Source organism: Falco cherrug, chromosome 3 (genome assembly GCF_023634085.1).
Source record: "Falco cherrug isolate bFalChe1 chromosome 3, bFalChe1.pri, whole genome shotgun sequence".
Taxonomy (NCBI): domain Eukaryota; kingdom Metazoa; phylum Chordata; class Aves; order Falconiformes; family Falconidae; genus Falco; species Falco cherrug.
In genome coordinates this window covers 43,688,430-43,705,059 of record NC_073699.1, presented here as the reverse complement: position 1 = coordinate 43,705,059, position 16,630 = coordinate 43,688,430, and the positions used below count along the sequence as shown (strand labels likewise).

At 36.7% G+C, this 16,630-nt stretch overlaps 1 protein-coding gene across 4 annotated transcripts in view; it reads left to right on the top strand.

Moving 5' to 3' along the window:
* Nucleotides 1-16,558, top strand: part of SGK3 (serum/glucocorticoid regulated kinase family member 3) — a 61,481-nt gene extending 44,923 nt beyond the window's left edge. For all 4 annotated transcript variants that reach the window (XM_055704246.1, XM_055704247.1, XM_055704244.1 and 1 more), the window contains exons 6-17: nt 2,560-2,647; nt 4,587-4,636; nt 5,932-5,989; nt 6,794-6,877; nt 6,975-7,106; nt 9,122-9,234; nt 9,450-9,486; nt 9,601-9,687; nt 11,783-11,878; nt 12,726-12,881; nt 14,031-14,120; nt 15,142-16,558. In XM_055704246.1, coding sequence (XP_055560221.1) covers nt 2,560-2,647; nt 4,587-4,636; nt 5,932-5,989; nt 6,794-6,877; nt 6,975-7,106; nt 9,122-9,234; nt 9,450-9,486; nt 9,601-9,687; nt 11,783-11,878; nt 12,726-12,881; nt 14,031-14,120; nt 15,142-15,312 — 1,162 coding nt within the window. In that variant the 3' untranslated portion in view covers nt 15,313-16,558. The remainder of the gene's footprint in view (nt 1-2,559; nt 2,648-4,586; nt 4,637-5,931; nt 5,990-6,793; nt 6,878-6,974; nt 7,107-9,121; nt 9,235-9,449; nt 9,487-9,600; nt 9,688-11,782; nt 11,879-12,725; nt 12,882-14,030; nt 14,121-15,141) is intronic.
* The last annotated feature ends 72 nt before the right edge of the window (nt 16,559-16,630 follow it).

Below are 16,630 nucleotides of genomic sequence, written 5' to 3'. Positions count from 1 at the left end.
TCCAAAGTAGCTTTTCAATGAAAATTAGAACATTTGAATAACACTTGGAAGAACTCAAGGATGACAACACCCTGCAACCTCTGTGGGAAAATGAGTTATCAGTTAAGTGAGAAGTGTCTGCATTTGTTCCCTAGAAGAAAATCAGAGTGACTAGGATTTTCTGGTTTCAAAATCTGATGAATATAAAAATGAATATGAAACCCCTGGATTTGTAAGATCTTGTAGTCCATGCTGGGGAAAGCAAACTTTGCATTGCTTAAGTTGTGTTCTTTTAAAAATGTGATGGTATATTGGCTTTTTGAGCCTTTCTTTTTTTTTCTGTAAGAAAGATAGCAGTTTTTCTTTTTTCCTAAGTGTGTGGAAAAGAGGGAATAGCTGGGCACCATTATTTAAATAATGTGTTTTAAAGTTAAGGTTCTGTCACTGGCCATTAATGTTACCATTTTGCATCATAATCTGTGTTACTTTTTGGGCTTGTTCATATTTCTGGGTGTGTCCAAGATTTTAGTGTAGCTTCATATGTTTTATGTAGGAAAGCTAATGCAGAATGAGTATTACGGAAGGAACTGTATTTAGGCAGACCTTGACACCCCTTCATGGATTTCAGAGATAGTCCATAAATTAAATTTAATCCAGTCAATCATAAAAATCCAGACAAAACCAAGTTTTGCTGGTAGTATATGTACAGTGTATGCTAAACATCCCTTTTTTAAACTGTGTTCTTGATCCTTTTGATTTCATATGTGAGGTTATTTTAGGAATAGTTTGTGTGTTATTTTAAAATAATACATGTGAGCTAATACAGCACAGAAGTCCTACCAATATATATAGCATTTTGCTTAACATGCTGCAGTCTTGTGGAGGAAATTAGTACGTTAAACTTCGTATTTTTAATCACTACTTCTTTGCAGTGCTTTTAAAATTACAAATATGAACAATGTAACATTGATGAATTACACTTCTGACAGCCCTGTATTGCAGAGATTGTTGAATACCCTGCAACTCTACAGCGGCCTTTTATTGTGAATGGATTTTTTTTTTTTCCCATGCTGTGAATTCAGTCATGGACAAAGTTACTATAGTAACTATTTGAGATATATTACTACATGCTCTATTTAATCAGCTAGTTGTCCAGAGTAATTAATGCTGAAAGGTAATTAAGGTCTGGTTCTGTTTATCTAGTGAAAAGCATCAACCATAACTTTTTATTCTTGATTTCATGATATGCAAAGATTGTAAAACCTAAATTGTTGCATCATGAGGCAGTATTACTACAGTATTGAAACCACAGTGGTTTTTGTCTTCCTGGGACTTGAGATACAAGACAGACCTTGAAATAGATCAGAATTTGGAGGTCATATAAGGTGAGAAGAATTATGTTGAAAATCATGGTGGGAGGTTGTGTGAGCAGTCTTGTTGCTGAAGGGAACTGAAAGAGATTTCAGATAGGGTTTAGGAATACAGAATGTAAGCGACGGAGACTGGGAACCTCAGACAGCACAGGGCATGAGTTAGGTTTAGTAATGCTAACAGGAAATACTGTTTTCTCAAGGAACATTATGTCTGAAATTTAGGTAAGATTTCTTCCTTGATAAGCAGGCTGCCTTTTAGTGAACTGAAGGAACTTGAAAGATTCAGGTAATCTCTTCAGGTGGTGTATAGGCTATATGCAATACCCATTTGTTTAGGAATTAATGTTGCCTCACTTACATCGCATTATTCTTCACTTGCTTGCTGTGCTGTGGTTAAGAAAGATGTTACATTCTTTTGAACCTACCACTGGGTAAGCCTTGCTTCCTGGGAGCGGGTTCTTCGACTTCTCTTACTTGCCCTCTTTCTCCCACTCTCCCCCAGCCCCCACCAAGACAGAAGCTAGAAACCAATGCTGAAGTTACAGTGCATCTCCTTAGGTACTGTTGGAAGCCTGTAGTTTCTCTTGCCAGTTCCTGAAGGTAGCATTTTTGTCCTGCAGCTGACTGGCAGGATTTCTTAATGTTGTCTTGTCAGTCCCCAGCCAGAATGCATTCTGAATTCAAAATTGCCATCTGCTTTAAAGTGAATGGGGACAGGAACATCACTACGATGTATCTTTCAGGACATGCGTCTCTCTTTTGAGATACAGACTGTGTATTTCATTCTGTATTGTGGACTATTTCATTCATTTTGGAAAACTAAAATGGTTTTAAACTCTTCAGTCTTTTGAAAAAAGTCTGTTTCCTGCTGGTTGGTAACAAGTTAGAATGTATGCTTTCTTTTAATAATAACCTTTTAATGCAATTCTGCAGAGCATTTCCTTATGAAGACTTCACATACATATACTTCAGAATTTTCCGCTTGGAAAAAAACTGACATATGTACTGTATGTAATATATTCAGCAGTTGAATTAAGTTGCTGTAACAACATACCTTGTACACAGTCCTTAATTCCCTGAACTTAGATATAAAATTTTGTGAGGCGTTATTCCTCTGTACACTGCTGTTTAATCCTGTGCTTCCTATGGTTGTGGCTGAAAATCAGGCAGATTATTGGTGTGCTAATGAAGTTAACTGTGTTTCTAGCCCAGATGTCAGATCATTTCTTCAGATGGATAACCCAAAACACCAGTCAGATCCATCTGAAGATGAAGATGAAAGAAGCAGTCGAAAGGTAATAAACCAGAAGTAGAACAGCCTTCTAAATTTAGGTGCTTGAGAGCAATCTTAGGTATATTATTTACTGCAAATTACTGGTTGGTTGGTTTTGCAATAAAACTCCTATGTGCTCTTTTAAACAAATCTGTTTCACTGTGGGCTGTAAGGTATTTTTCTGTCAAATGTGAACTGCAGAGAGGGGTAAAAGTGATTGCTAGCTTTGTCTTGCTTCTTTCCCACTTGCTATATGGGTTAAAGAAACACAGCTTTAGTTATAGTGTAGCTGTCACAGGTTTTGCAATCCCTTCAAAGATTCTTACTAAGAACATCTGGCAAGGAGCAGGGGAGATTGAATGTTTAATCGTCTTTTTGTTTGCTTGCGTGTCCATTTTTTTCTAAAGGGGCAGAAATACAACTCTCTCAGGGAAAGAAATGCAGTTGGAGCAAGATGGATTTGATTTCATATATAACACTGTGTGAAGTCTGAAGCCTCTTTTGTCATAAAAAACACTACATGGCTAGATGAATTCTCTGAAAATTAGTTCACAGCCTCCAGAAATAGTGCTTTTTGAAAAAAAGAGTATTTCTAGGAAGGTAGAAGTGCCATATTAAAGCTTTCTCTATGGCTTACTTCTTCGCATACAGGTATGATAGTAGCATTTCCCTTCTTATTCAGCCCATTAAAGATATGAATTGTCATTTTGCTTTGTGTGAGATTCACAGCAGATTTAACGTTTTCTGAAAGTTTCACTTCCAAAGGTGCCAATCTTTGCAGTAATTTTTTTTAAGTTCTCAACAGCACTGTAAGCATACAGAAAAATTCTACTTCAAAATACTGCTTTCCTACTACTTTGAAAGGTATTTTAAGTAATATGGAATTTTCTAAACCTTCTTTGGAAAACTAGTGTGTTATGCCACAACGAATTCCAGAAGAGGAAGGGAGTGAATGCATAGTGGTCTGGACCATACTTTTTGATAGAAAATTCACCTTCTGATGGTTACTGTAAATGATGAAGCTGAAAAATGAGGAACAAAACCAAACCTTCAAAAACCTAAATCTTCTATACAGTAGATTTATTAGAACTGTCCAGTACCATTGTGTGATTGGCCCTTATTAGTGAATAGTAGCATCCAGCGCTGCTGGCAGGGCGTTCTCTGCTTCTCTAGGAGTTCTGGTTTTGTGATGCCTGTTTGCCTGTCCTCTGTTAACTTGTGTTTGAATGCAGTTTATCCTTCCCTGATAAATTAAAAAAACCCAATGAGAGTACAAATACTACTTTTTTTTTTTTTTTTAATAAAAAAAAAAGAGGGCAGTGAAAATTACCTAAATTATAGTGGCTTCCTCCTCTCCCTGTAATTTACAAATTCTGTCTGGGTGTGTACTGGTATTCATGTCATTCCTGGAATTGAGTTAAGTTAACCTTTAATGTCAGACTAGAAAATGTTGGCAATGTTTTTCTTGGGGTGGGGAAAATGTTCACTTCTGGCTTTTTAAAAGCACAGTGTCTTTCATTAATTACTTTTGCGTAAGTAATGTGGGGGTTTTTTATTGGTAAGGTCTTGGAAAATTTAGACTAAAAGGTAGAAAATACATTCCTAGAGCAAATACAGAAAGGGTTACGTTCTGGATGAGGAACAAGTTATTTGTTCAAAGGCTCTTAATTTTTTTTTCCTAATTTTGTACTCTGTGTCTGGACACAATTATTTTAATACCTTCATCCTTGAATGTTACATGTGTAGAAATAATTTGTGACGAGGTGATGACGGCCAGATATTTCAACTTGCAAAGTTCCCAATCTGGATGTTAGATCTCTTTAAAAATCTAATGTAACAAGTATAAAGGTATGGATTGAGGAAATTTATTAATTTGAAAATACTCTACTGTTGGTTGGAATATATAAGAAAGAATTTTAAGAAAAGGAATTAAAAATAAATCTCTTTGTCTCTCCCAACAGTTAAACTCTACCTCACAGAATATCAACTTGGGACCATCTGGAAATCCTCAGTAGGTTTTAATTAAATTGAATTAAAAAGTAATTTAATTTAATACACAAATTTTATTTTAATTTTTGTAAATTAATTTTAAAACCTGAAAAGTTAAGGCTGAACGTAGTTTTTAATAGTGTGAAATAATTCTTTGGGGTGTGTGTGTACATATATATATATTAACAATTGTTTAAAAAACTTTTTTCCTTTTCACCTTCAAATTTTGTTAGTCTGCTATCATTTTACTTAAGAATGCTATAGCAAAGGTGACCTCTCTGTCTTGGGAGTGGTTCCACAAACATTAGTAATTGTGAACAGTTTCTGAAAACTATTTTGTTTTAATGCATGACAAAGGAGCAACTTACCTTGTTAAAGCCACAAACTTAGTTACTGCAGTCATAACTTGTTTTTCTGTTTGGTGTCTTCTGAGAGTTTCTGTTCTCCGTTCTGTGTGAATCTGTGCTTTTCATCTAGGATTAGGAGATGACTGCTGTTTTGGTGTTGCTTTCGTCACAGATTTGTTCTGGGCTAACAGGAGGAAATACTTAATAGATTGCAGTAAGAAATTAAATTTAAGAGCACTTCCCTTCAGGGGCAATAAATGGAGAGGTGTTATGGTGATGTAACTGTTATTCTGGAATTTTTAAACATGGTTAATGGTTTGCTGACAAAAATATCTCTGAATTGTATTCAGGAAGAAGTAAGGGAATCCTGGGAAGAACTGAAAGGAGTGGTGATATGGGAAGTGGAAAAACTGAGAGTGAATTCATATGTACACACACAAGAGGAAAGTGTTAGGGCCTCTTTCCTCTTGCCGTAGCTTAAAATGAGAAAGGAATGGATGGAGGGGAAGGATGGGATAGCCAGAGAGAGAATAGATAACACATTTGGTCCTTCCTTCCTTCCTTCCCCCATGTAAGCTTGAGAAGCCATTTGGCCTTCTGGAAATGAGAAATAAACTCCAAGAAAAGTCATGGGGAAATGGAGACTTAAAAATTACAAGAAAATAGAATATGGAGAATAAAAGAACAGTCTTGCTCCTCCTCTACATCTTAACCTTAAACTTTTAAAATAAACTCAAATGATGCATCTTGAATACTTTCCCTGGAGGAAAATGGAATTGCAAAATGAAGAGGAGTCATCATTTCCGAGGCAAAGTCTGCAGATGTCTAGGTGTTGGGTGGAGTGAAGAATAAAGGAGGGTGCTAACAGGCAGTTCTTCTCACATTACAACTCAAGTGCTACACTAGACTACAGCTATAAACCTTGTAATTTCTACCCAGATAACCTGTCTCCTTCTTAAATATATTTCAGTGCTAAACCAACAGACTTTGATTTCCTGAAAGTTATTGGGAAAGGCAGCTTTGGCAAGGTGAGCTTTCCTATTACTGTGTCTTGCCCTGGTGCAAGGAAGCTAGCTGGTGTCTTGTGCATAGTGACTGTTGGCTACAGACTTGGTCAGAGGTTTTGGAAGTGCTGTCAGTCTAGATTGACATATAAACTGTCGTATTGGATCCCTGTTGCTGCTGCTGCTTTATAGCCCTGCCATTTTTTACCTGGTGTGGCAGTTGGCTGCCTCAGTCGCTTGTTGGGAGTGACAAAAAGGAGTGTTTCCCTTTCTCGTTAAGAGCAATAGGGATCCTCTGTTTCCCCCAGAGAGGAAGGGAGGTACCCTGTGCTTATGCAGCAGCTGCAGTATGCATCATGGCGTTTTCCTTTGTTGGCATGGACTGTTTTGTCAAACCCCTAATGCTATGGAGCAGTGAGAGCAACAGCCCATTGAAAAGTGACTTAAACATTGATATTCTACAAAGATGCAACAGAGAATCCCTCTTGAAAATTTTTTTTGAGGAGTGGTATTTTTCAAGTTATTCTTTTTTGTTAAATTATCTTTAATAAAAACAGCTGGAACTTATTTCGATAGAGATTCAGCAGGTCATGTAAAATAAATGTCATAATTCAGTCTCATGATACCACTGTCATGACGGATTTCTACTGAACTGTAAACTTGCTCTGTTAGTGATTATGTTGCTGATTGACTGTATTAGAAGCAAAGAAACTGTATTGTGAAAAAAAAAGCATGAATACTTTCCAGTTATGATGAAATTATGAAATTATTACTAACAGAATGTGATCTGCAATAATCACACTTCTTCATTTGTTTTGAATTTCACAGGTTCTTCTTGCAAAGCGAAAACTGGATGGGAAATACTATGCTGTCAAAGTGCTGCAGAAAAAAATTGTTCTTAATAGGAAAGAGGTAAAGAGACACATTCTTTCTTCACCCATCTCCCTTCCTTTTCCCCTTAATTACAAAATCATTCCTGTTTACTTATTGATCTTTTACTTCCTTACAGCAAAAACATATTATGGCTGAACGTAATGTGCTTTTGAAAAATGTGAAACATCCATTTTTGGTTGGATTACATTACTCATTCCAAACAACGGAAAAGCTTTACTTTGTCTTGGATTTCGTTAATGGAGGAGAGGTATGTGGTGGTTGTGTTTGGATTTGAGTTTCTTTTTTCTGTGAATTCTGGGTAGGAGGGGCAAAATAATCCTTTATAATGGGCTGTGGTCAGCATTCTCTCAACTTTGAAAATCCTGTTACTGTGTGCTTTTTTACTGCAGCCTTCTATAGCTATATGGACCCTGTTCCTCTTCTTGTCAACGACTTCAATCCCGAATTTATTCATGGTTCTCAGATACAAATAGTATATTTTACATAAATTTACCTTTATTACAAATTAATCTTATGTTGACATGTTTCACCATATAAAACTGTCTTTTTCTCTTGTATCTGCATTAGCTGAGATGCTAGTATTTTGAAAGTATAAGGAAGGAAACTGGCAACTGAATTTACTACATTGATATTATTGGAAACCTTTGCATTATTCCATAGGTTTGCATGGTTTAATTACTTATTATCAAATAGCCTTATCCTCAGGAATTTTTTCCTTGAAGCAATGCTGTTGAATCTGAAGAGCCATTAAGTGACTTGGGGAAAAACTTGTGAAAGGAAGGGAGAAAGTCTGTATATGTTTAAGATGTTCTAGAGCGGTTTGTCTTCAGCTAGGGACCTGTTGCTTTTCAAAGTACCCAGCACTGCCACAAGTGCTCAAGAAACTCCTGTATAAACTGGCTGCATAGCTAGTACACATGAAAAGAGTATAAAATGCTGCTTCCATTCCTTAAAAAGGTTTTGTGGAAAATCAAGGGTCTTGTAGACTAGTAATACCTATCTGGGAAAGTAGTTGTGACTGAAGAAAACAGTGTAGTGAAAAATTACTATATGAACAGAACTATCCAACATACATGCCTTGAAGAAGAGCTGTGTCTTGTCACTTGCTTTGTTTTCAATTTGGTGATTTATTGGTGTAAAATGTACACATTTCAGGTGCTTAAAGCAGATCAGGAAAGAAGGATGGGACAGGATACTGTTGTAGATGATAAACTCTGGTAGCTGAAAGAGTGCAGGGGAAGGGGTAGAATTTAAGTAGTTTGTTTTGGCATATCTTACAGTTTCCTATTATGTCACTGCAGTTGGATATACACAGACAAGTATAAAGTATGCTGAATAAACCAGGATGAAATAGGAACTGGGTTATCTGTTAGTCATATTCATGTGGCCTACTAGTATTTCTGATGCTCCTAGAGCTGGTGCTCTGACCCCTTTAAGTGTCAGAGTTGGGACAACATGGGCAAGTCTAGGGTACCGTCATTTTTAGACTGCGTCAGCAAGCTCCTGATTTGCTCTGCTCTGAATTCCTGGCCACAAGTTAGTTTGGCATTCTTCCAGGCAAACTAAAATACGGTTCAAAATAGCTTTCAGATTTCAATGAAGTGCTTGGAAAGCTCTGGCTTTTTATTTTTTCCCGAAGTTTGTAGGCAGAAAACTTCTGTTTTCTTAAAATTTTTATGATTTGAATGGGTAGGATAGTTAAATCAGTATGTTTATGATTTAATCTTTGGCTAGACTTCTGTTCTGTATCTGCTCAAACTATTTGAACCCAGACAGCTCTCTGTAGTTGAGAGATTCTGTGGATCAGCTTGGAATATACATCTCCCAAACTGATCTACATGTAGGTGATTTCAAAATACAATTCTATAAATACTTACATACAAAACTTTGAATACAAGCATATACAAAAATGGAAGATTACTTACTTGACACCAGGTTATATTCTGTTAGGAAGCTGTCTTGCATGATTTAATCTTTCCGACTTCTGTTCACAGCTTAGTAGTTTACTCTAGTTCCTTTTAACTAGTCTTGGTTTTAGGGGAATATCCTTATGTGTTTTGAGTTACCTATCCATTTCTGAGCTACAAAAGAGAAGAAAGGGAATAAAGGAATGCCAAAGTTATGCAGCAAAAACAATTCTGTTTGATTTTGTTTTTTAAAAAAGTGGACAGCTAAATAAAATTACTTTTTACTGTTAAAATTGCATGTTATTAACCTGATTTTTGTGCATAATGTTCTTATTTACTATTTGCATATTTACAGCTGTTCTTTCACTTACAAAGAGAACGTTCCTTTCCTGAGCACAGAGCCAGATTTTATGCTGCTGAAATAGCTAGTGCACTGGGCTACTTACACTCCATTAATATAGTGTACAGGTAAGTTTCTGAAATGCATCCTTGTCCTGAAGAAGTTCAAAATAGGACAAATTATTGTATTAAAAACCACTACATGAAATCATCTTATGGATAACTTGAACATAGCAAGTTTACCAAAACTTGAAGCTTTCAGCTGAAGAATAAAAGTCCTTGCCTCTGAAGCTCTTGTGTTAGTGACTGCTGTTTTGAATTAATACAGTATTTTTTTTAAATAGGGATTTAAAACCAGAAAACATTCTCCTAGATTCACTGGTAAGTATGCAACATTATTTTTGGTTTTCTGTGTTCTCTCACAAAATTGATACTTAGGTGTATCCACATGTTGACCATGTTCTGTTTTTTAAAATACTACTCTTCCTTAAACAGGGCCATGTTGTGTTGACAGACTTTGGACTTTGTAAAGAAGGGATTGCAAGTTCTGATACCACTGCAACTTTCTGTGGGACACCAGAAGTATGTTGACAACTTTTATGGGTTTTGGCTAGTAATTAATGACTGTTGACTGTTATTAATATTTGTGTATCTGGAAGATCAAATACTCTGTACTGTTGGAGATCTCAATTCTTTTAACAAGCTCTTCCATGAAACCAAACCAAAGACGAGCTTCCTGCAGATCTGGTTTGTCCTTTTTACTAATACACAGTGTCTCCTACGTAGTACCCACATGTCCATAACTGATCTCTTCCTTCCTTCTTCCAATCCTTTTCAAACATTGTTTCCTCCTGTGTCTCCCAGCCACTGGCTAGGCACAGAACAGTTAGTGTAACAGCTGCAGCAGATTGCCAATATTACCACATCCTGGCACTGATTTTTAGTAAGTTTATAGGGACTTAATATCTGTGAGTCTTAAGCAACTTTTGCATGCATGTGAAACTTTGAACTTGCTGACTGAGTTTATTGAACTGTTGTCTTTTTACTGAGAAACTGTGCTGGAAAACTTGGAATCTGAAAATCTTGAACACATACTAGGGATTCACTGAAATGCCAGGATTAGTGGCTTTGATAATTTGATAAACATACTTTAAATTACAGAAAAGGCCTTGAAGGCAGTGAAAGATGAATGAGGAGTGTTTAGCTGAAACAACTAAAAAAAAAAAAAAAAATAAAAATAAGAGGGGGTGGGCAGGTGGCAACATGTGACAACTTGTAGTTATGATCAGAGTAGGAATCCATAAAGCTGAGTGGTAGATGTGAGCTGAAGCAATATTTGTTGAATGTTTTGGAAAGTTCAAAAGGCAATATATAGAACACTGGTAACTCTGGATCTGTTTGAGAAAATCTGTGGGCCTTTTTTCCCTCATGTTCAGAGGCTTAGTCTTCATGCTTACCTTGGACTTGCATAAATTGCAACGTAAGAGAACGCTAATGCTGTTGCTTTGTACACATTCTTAAAAATATCAGAACTAAACATGGTAGTTGTGTATTAGTCTTTCTAATCCAAGATTTAATTAAAATCTTTCATAATCCTGCTAAAAGTATAATGATCTTCTCAGTGTTTCTAAACACAGAGTTGAATGACTTGGGTGAGTTCCAACATCTAAAAAGCTCAAAGGAGGTTGTGAAAGATTAGAAAAAGCTTAAGTTGTTGAGTTCAAAATACTTCAGCTTCATTTCATGCTTTTGCAGGGTTATCTATAGACAAATGCGTTACAGGGCACTCAGAAAGTTTGAGGAATACTGATCTAGTTAAACTGAGTTTGTTGTCTGACAATGCTATGATCTATTTGTAAATTAAATTTCAGAATCTGGATAAGAACGATAAAGTGAGCATCCTCTTGTTTTATGAGGCTAGAAACTGTGTGTGCTGCAGATGGGGACTGAGATGATGATCCAGCCATAGTAACTTTATATTACATATTCACAAAGAAGAGTCTCATGTTACGAAGTAGCTGTCCTAGTGCTGTAGGGTTAATAAGCTCTGACATGCTGAGTAGATTTCTTGCAAGGCAGATGGAAACCAGTTAGCACTGTCATTCCGTGTTTGATGGTACTGGATGTTTATCGTAAGTCAGTCAAGTGATACCTATTTGACAAGAATCTTTAGTTCAGTAACTCACAACTCATGCCCTCATTGGGATTTGCAGTGAAACTTCCTATGCTACACAAGTTGTCACGAATTGTAGATTTGAGGCAGAATTAATATCTTTCATTTTTATGTACTACGTGGGGAGCATACAGGCTTAGGGTGGCAGAATGGGCAGGGCTAGTAGCCAGCTTACTGAGAGATGTTGCCACTGTAACAGTGCAGCAACCTATCTGAAATATAAAGCAAGTTTCACAATAGCAGGTGGCAAAGTAGTTTGGCAAAACAGTAGTGTGTGGGAAGTATTGTTTCAGTTGGGAAAAGAGCTGTCCTACTTGGAAAATGACTACATGGTGGTGAAGTATTTGCCAGGTTTGTTGAAGGACAAGATAAATACTTAGCAGTCTTACAATTGCTATGAAGCAGCTTTTCCTGAAAGTGTTTACTGTGATGTGACTAAAACATAGGTTTTATTCGTGCTAGCCTAATGCTCTAAAACACTTTTTCGTTTATTTTTTATTTTAGTATCTTGCACCAGAAGTCATTAAAAAGCAGCCCTATGACAACACAGTAGACTGGTGGTGCCTTGGTGCAGTTCTTTATGAAATGCTTTATGGGCTGGTATGTATTTAACATGTGGGGGGCGGGGGTTGCTTCCCTCCTCTCTCCCCCTTTATGTGAAGTAACCCTGGAGTGTTGTTAAAGATGCTAACTTTTGCAAAATACTGAAATACTTCACTTAAATGGATTAACAGTTTGTCTCAATGTAGCACCTGTTTTTTCTCTTTTGGATTTTTCATTGCCTCTTGCTGTCTGAAATTTTACTTTCCAGTGAACTGCTGGGTATCCGCTGTGATGAAGACAAGTAGTCATCACTTTGAGGGAATGTGAGAGTAAAATGAATCAACAGCGATAATACCCAATAAAAAACCCCAGCATATAAGTAAAATTTTGCCAAATACTGGAATAAATAAAATTAAAGTACTTTTCTGCTTAGGCCTCCCAGGTTTTCTCCTAGCTTTTCCATTTCTTGATAAGCAGCATTAGGAAAAAAAAAAAAACACCTTACTATGCTTGTTCTAGTCTTGTGTAGTTACTCCAGTAACAATCTGTTCTGTTGGTTTTCTTGAGTTTGATCTCCTCCCATAGGACCTTACATGGGGAGATAGGTATCTTTTTCCACTCATGTTCTTTTAAAGTAAGTTCAATGGCAGCTTTGAAGCTGGATGGCATCTATGACTACTTAGGAGTGTGAGAACATGTTAGGAGACGAGGAGGTGGGTAGAGATGCTATCAAGTGTAAAGATCTGGCAATGGTGATAACTGAATTAGAAGTTAGCAGTGCGTAAGAAGAGGTAGCCTTCTTCACTGCTAGCAGTTTGCACTTCTTATAGAATCATTTACTGATCATACACATGAAACAATATTGCATGTGGCTTCAAATTAATGTATAACATTCTTTTTTTAGCCTCCTTTTTACTGCCGTGATGTTGCTGAGATGTACGAGAATATTCTTCATAAACCCCTAGTACTGCGCCCAGGAATTAGTCTCACAGCCTGGTCTATTCTGGAAGAACTTTTGGAGAAAGATCGGCAATGCAGACTTGGAGCAAGGGAAGATTTTGTATGTAACGTCCTAATTTATCAAGCCCTACTTCATTTAAAGGGACATGACCAACTTTATGTGCATGGCACAGGTTTAATAGTTGGAGGTAGAGATTGTTCTGTTATCTCTGTCTGTGTTTCTCCTCCTTATTTCTTCATTAAAGATGCCAGTTTGGTCAGTCCCTGGAAGGTGTTGAGGATAGAAGAGAGATGATTGTTGTGGGATTTAATATAAAATATAAAATATATATATATAATATATATATATATAAAATATAAAATATAGCTTGGTTGCTGTACCTGCCAGCAAAGGAAACGCACAATTCCTGGTGTAGTAGCCACTAAGATGTACTAAGGCAGATTTCACTGTTCATAGTGAAACTGGGAAATAGTCAAAAGGAAACGCTATTTTCTGGTAATGCCAGTTTAAGTAACTACATGAAAGCCAGCCTTCAGATAAAGAGGAAGCCTAGTATCATGCAAACAGCAGCTCTTTGTGGTTTGTTTTTTTTTTTAGCCTTAAAATCATGGCAGATATTTTCCCAGTGTAACAACAAAAACTCAGTTTGCAAGGTCATGTGAGAAAGTATAAATGTCTTCGGAACCGTGTGATATGATAAGGAATGATCTAGAAGGACTTCTCCATCCATTAATTGTGAGATCTTCATAGTATTCTGTTTGCAGTCTTACTGTTAGGTAGTGTGTTGATCTGGTAACAGAGCATTTGGGCTCTTGACATTGAACTTTCTCACAGTGGGGAGCAAGATGAAAGGATGGTAGCATTTAACACAACTGTTTGCTGCTTCGTAACTAGTAGGCATATTGCAGAGATGTTGAAGTAGACGATTCTTAGACTATCTGCTTTACAAAAATTAACAATTTTAAGGCAGGAGCAGAGATACTAACAAAGCGTTTTTATTCTGTGGTAGACTTCAAAGTTGTTAATTTTAAGGCTTAAAAGCAGAAAATGTGAACTTAAAAGGAAACTATCTTGTAGAGGCAGCCTAACAAATTTTAATTGCTGTTTTTACAACTACAGCTTTTATTGCAAAGTTAGCTGAATAAACTGATGAAGGACTTCCTTATGTGCATGCGGTCTGAAGTAGTATTTACAACGAGGCACACAGTGGATTTCTCAAATACCTAAAATCTTTATTCCTTGCTGCAGCTTGAAATTCAAAAGCACCCGTTCTTTGAATCTCTCAGCTGGACTGATCTTCTTCAGAAGAAGATTCCACCACCATTTAATCCTAATGTGGTAGGTGCTGTTTGAGTTCATACCTGCCAAATTTCTGCCTTTGAGGGCTCATCTATTAGCAAAGAGTGCTTGTTTCAGAATGAGGAAGGGGAACCCCCCCCAGTGCTGACTGGCCTTTTGAGCGGTCATGCTTTTCAGCAGTGATACTATCTTTTTTTTCACTTAAAACTTGGTTTGATGTATCACCTTTTCTTCAGCTCATTTCTGTCAAAAGTACTGTCAGTTTTTGTGGGATCTGAAGACCAAAGAAGAAAATACAGATAGCCTCTTCACTTGAAGACTTCGCAAAAGACTGCTTGCTTTTTTTTTGTCGTTATTAAGCTTTAGTGGCAGATTTTGATCTTCCCATCAGTTTAAACTGTGTCAGCCTGTGACTGCTTGTCCAAAAACTTGGGGTGGGGGTGAGTGGTGGGGAGGAAGACCTTCCTAAAGTCACATCCGAGGATCACCTTTTGTTGAGTCTGCGTTCTGTTTGGTGAAGAAGCCTTAGCTGTCTTGTCTCTTCTCTCTGTGACTAAATATTACTATGCTTTATTTTTTTAGGCATGTTACTGGGAAGCTGATCTTTCATAACAATAGAACCATTGCTAGAATTTAATGCTTAAAATTTTATTGATGGAAAAGGGAGAAAGAATTTGGTGTGGTTTGGGGTTGGGGAAGCAGGTTGGTGGGTTTTGGTTTCTGTGGGGTTTTTTTGGTTTGGGTTTTTTTTTCGTTGTTTGATTTTGTGGGTTTGAGGGTGGAGTGAGGGGATTAGTTTCTGCATCTTCGTAACAGTCATTTAAGAAAGAGATATTTCTTCATATTTCTAAGGTTTATCAGATCATAAAGGTTTGTAACTCCATCCTAAAAGAAACAAGGAGGCCTTTAATAGCTGTTTTCAGAGATGCTTCCTGAAATTTCCTGTATTTAAATAAGAATGAATGACATAAATAGTCTCGGGTTAAATTTGAAAACTAAAGGACAAGCACAAGTTTAAAACGCAGTATTAATACAACTGATAGATCTTTCTATTTTCTAGGTTGGACCAGATGATATTGGGAATTTTGATGCAGTGTTCACAGAAGAAATGGTCCCATATTCAGTTTGTGTTTCTTCAGATTACAACATTGTTAATGCCAGTGTCCTAGAGGCGGATGATGCATTTGTTGGATTTTCTTACGCACCACCTTCTGAAGATATGTTTTCCTAGGAAGTTAGACGCCAACAGTGTGTTGGAAGTCTTGGAGTGAACTGAAGTCTTAGGGTTATGGACACATTCCAGAACAGCGTAATTCCAGAACTAGTGCCTAGTTTTGTATGTAGGTTTGAAACCTATGAACAAACTGTCTCTGCTGTATAGGAGGAATTTGGGCATTTTGGATGGCTTTCTTTGGGATGTAACTGTTTGTTCCTGCTGCAGAAAATATTTTTTAAAATCTTTAAAAAGCGCTCTCTACATATTTTTAAGCAAAAACACTGACTGTTCTCCTCAGTCCCTTCAAGTTTACATTCATACCTATCTAAGATTTAACTGGCACAAACAGCAGCAAATTTAGTAAATTTATAAATGCTTTTGTACTATTTACAGTGACTTTGTGCTTGAATTGTAACTATGCAAATTGTCTTTTGTATATCCTGGTTTAAAAAAGGTAAATGTTTTCCCTGTTATATCAGTTTGAAATATACATTAATTTACCTGTTAGCACTTAAATGAGAGGTTAATATAAATTAAGACCAAGATTCTTAAAAGACTTCTGCAGACTGACAAGTTGGTCATATGAAACTGGATTGTTGCTCTTGCACTTGCTGCAGCACCTGTTTGTTCAACTGTATTGTGTGCGGTATGGGGGATTACTCAAAGCAAGGATGGAACAAATCAACTGGATCAGTTTGGTAACATTATTGATCATGTGTTCTGCTTTTCTTTCCTCCCTGAGCTAAACACATCTATATTTCAACTGCATTAAAAATGGTTTTGGTTAAAACTCTGCTTTTCCAAAGATATAATATGCAATAATCACTGTTCCTTTAAAAGGCTCTCTTGCTTTAACCTTTTGGGGTGGGTGGTGAGGGGATCATGCCAAATACTTAGAGGTTTTTCTCACGGATTTATAGTTTGAAACACTGTTATGTTCCAGACTGGTTGTCAACAGTTTGTCAACATTCATAGCTACTTGTCTTTGTGTTCCAGTTTGCACCATTTTTAAATCTTCACTTGGTATTGGGGGGGGGGGGGGGGCAGGGAAGTGTAAATTACACTGATAATTTTTAAAATGTGAAAAGCTGTTGTATTTCTCAAACATACATGTGTATGGACAAACTGATAACTGAACAATTTCTGTTTAAGGAAATATTTTTAAACAATGCAAAAAAAGACTGCAGTTAGTATATAAAGGCCTATCACGGTAGTAGTTTTATTATATAACTTGTAAATAACAACTTATTTTTGTCTGTTACTTCAGAAATGTTCTGTGGTTTTTGTTCATAAAGACATTCAATGAAATGACCTGAGCGAAGGCTGACCAGGC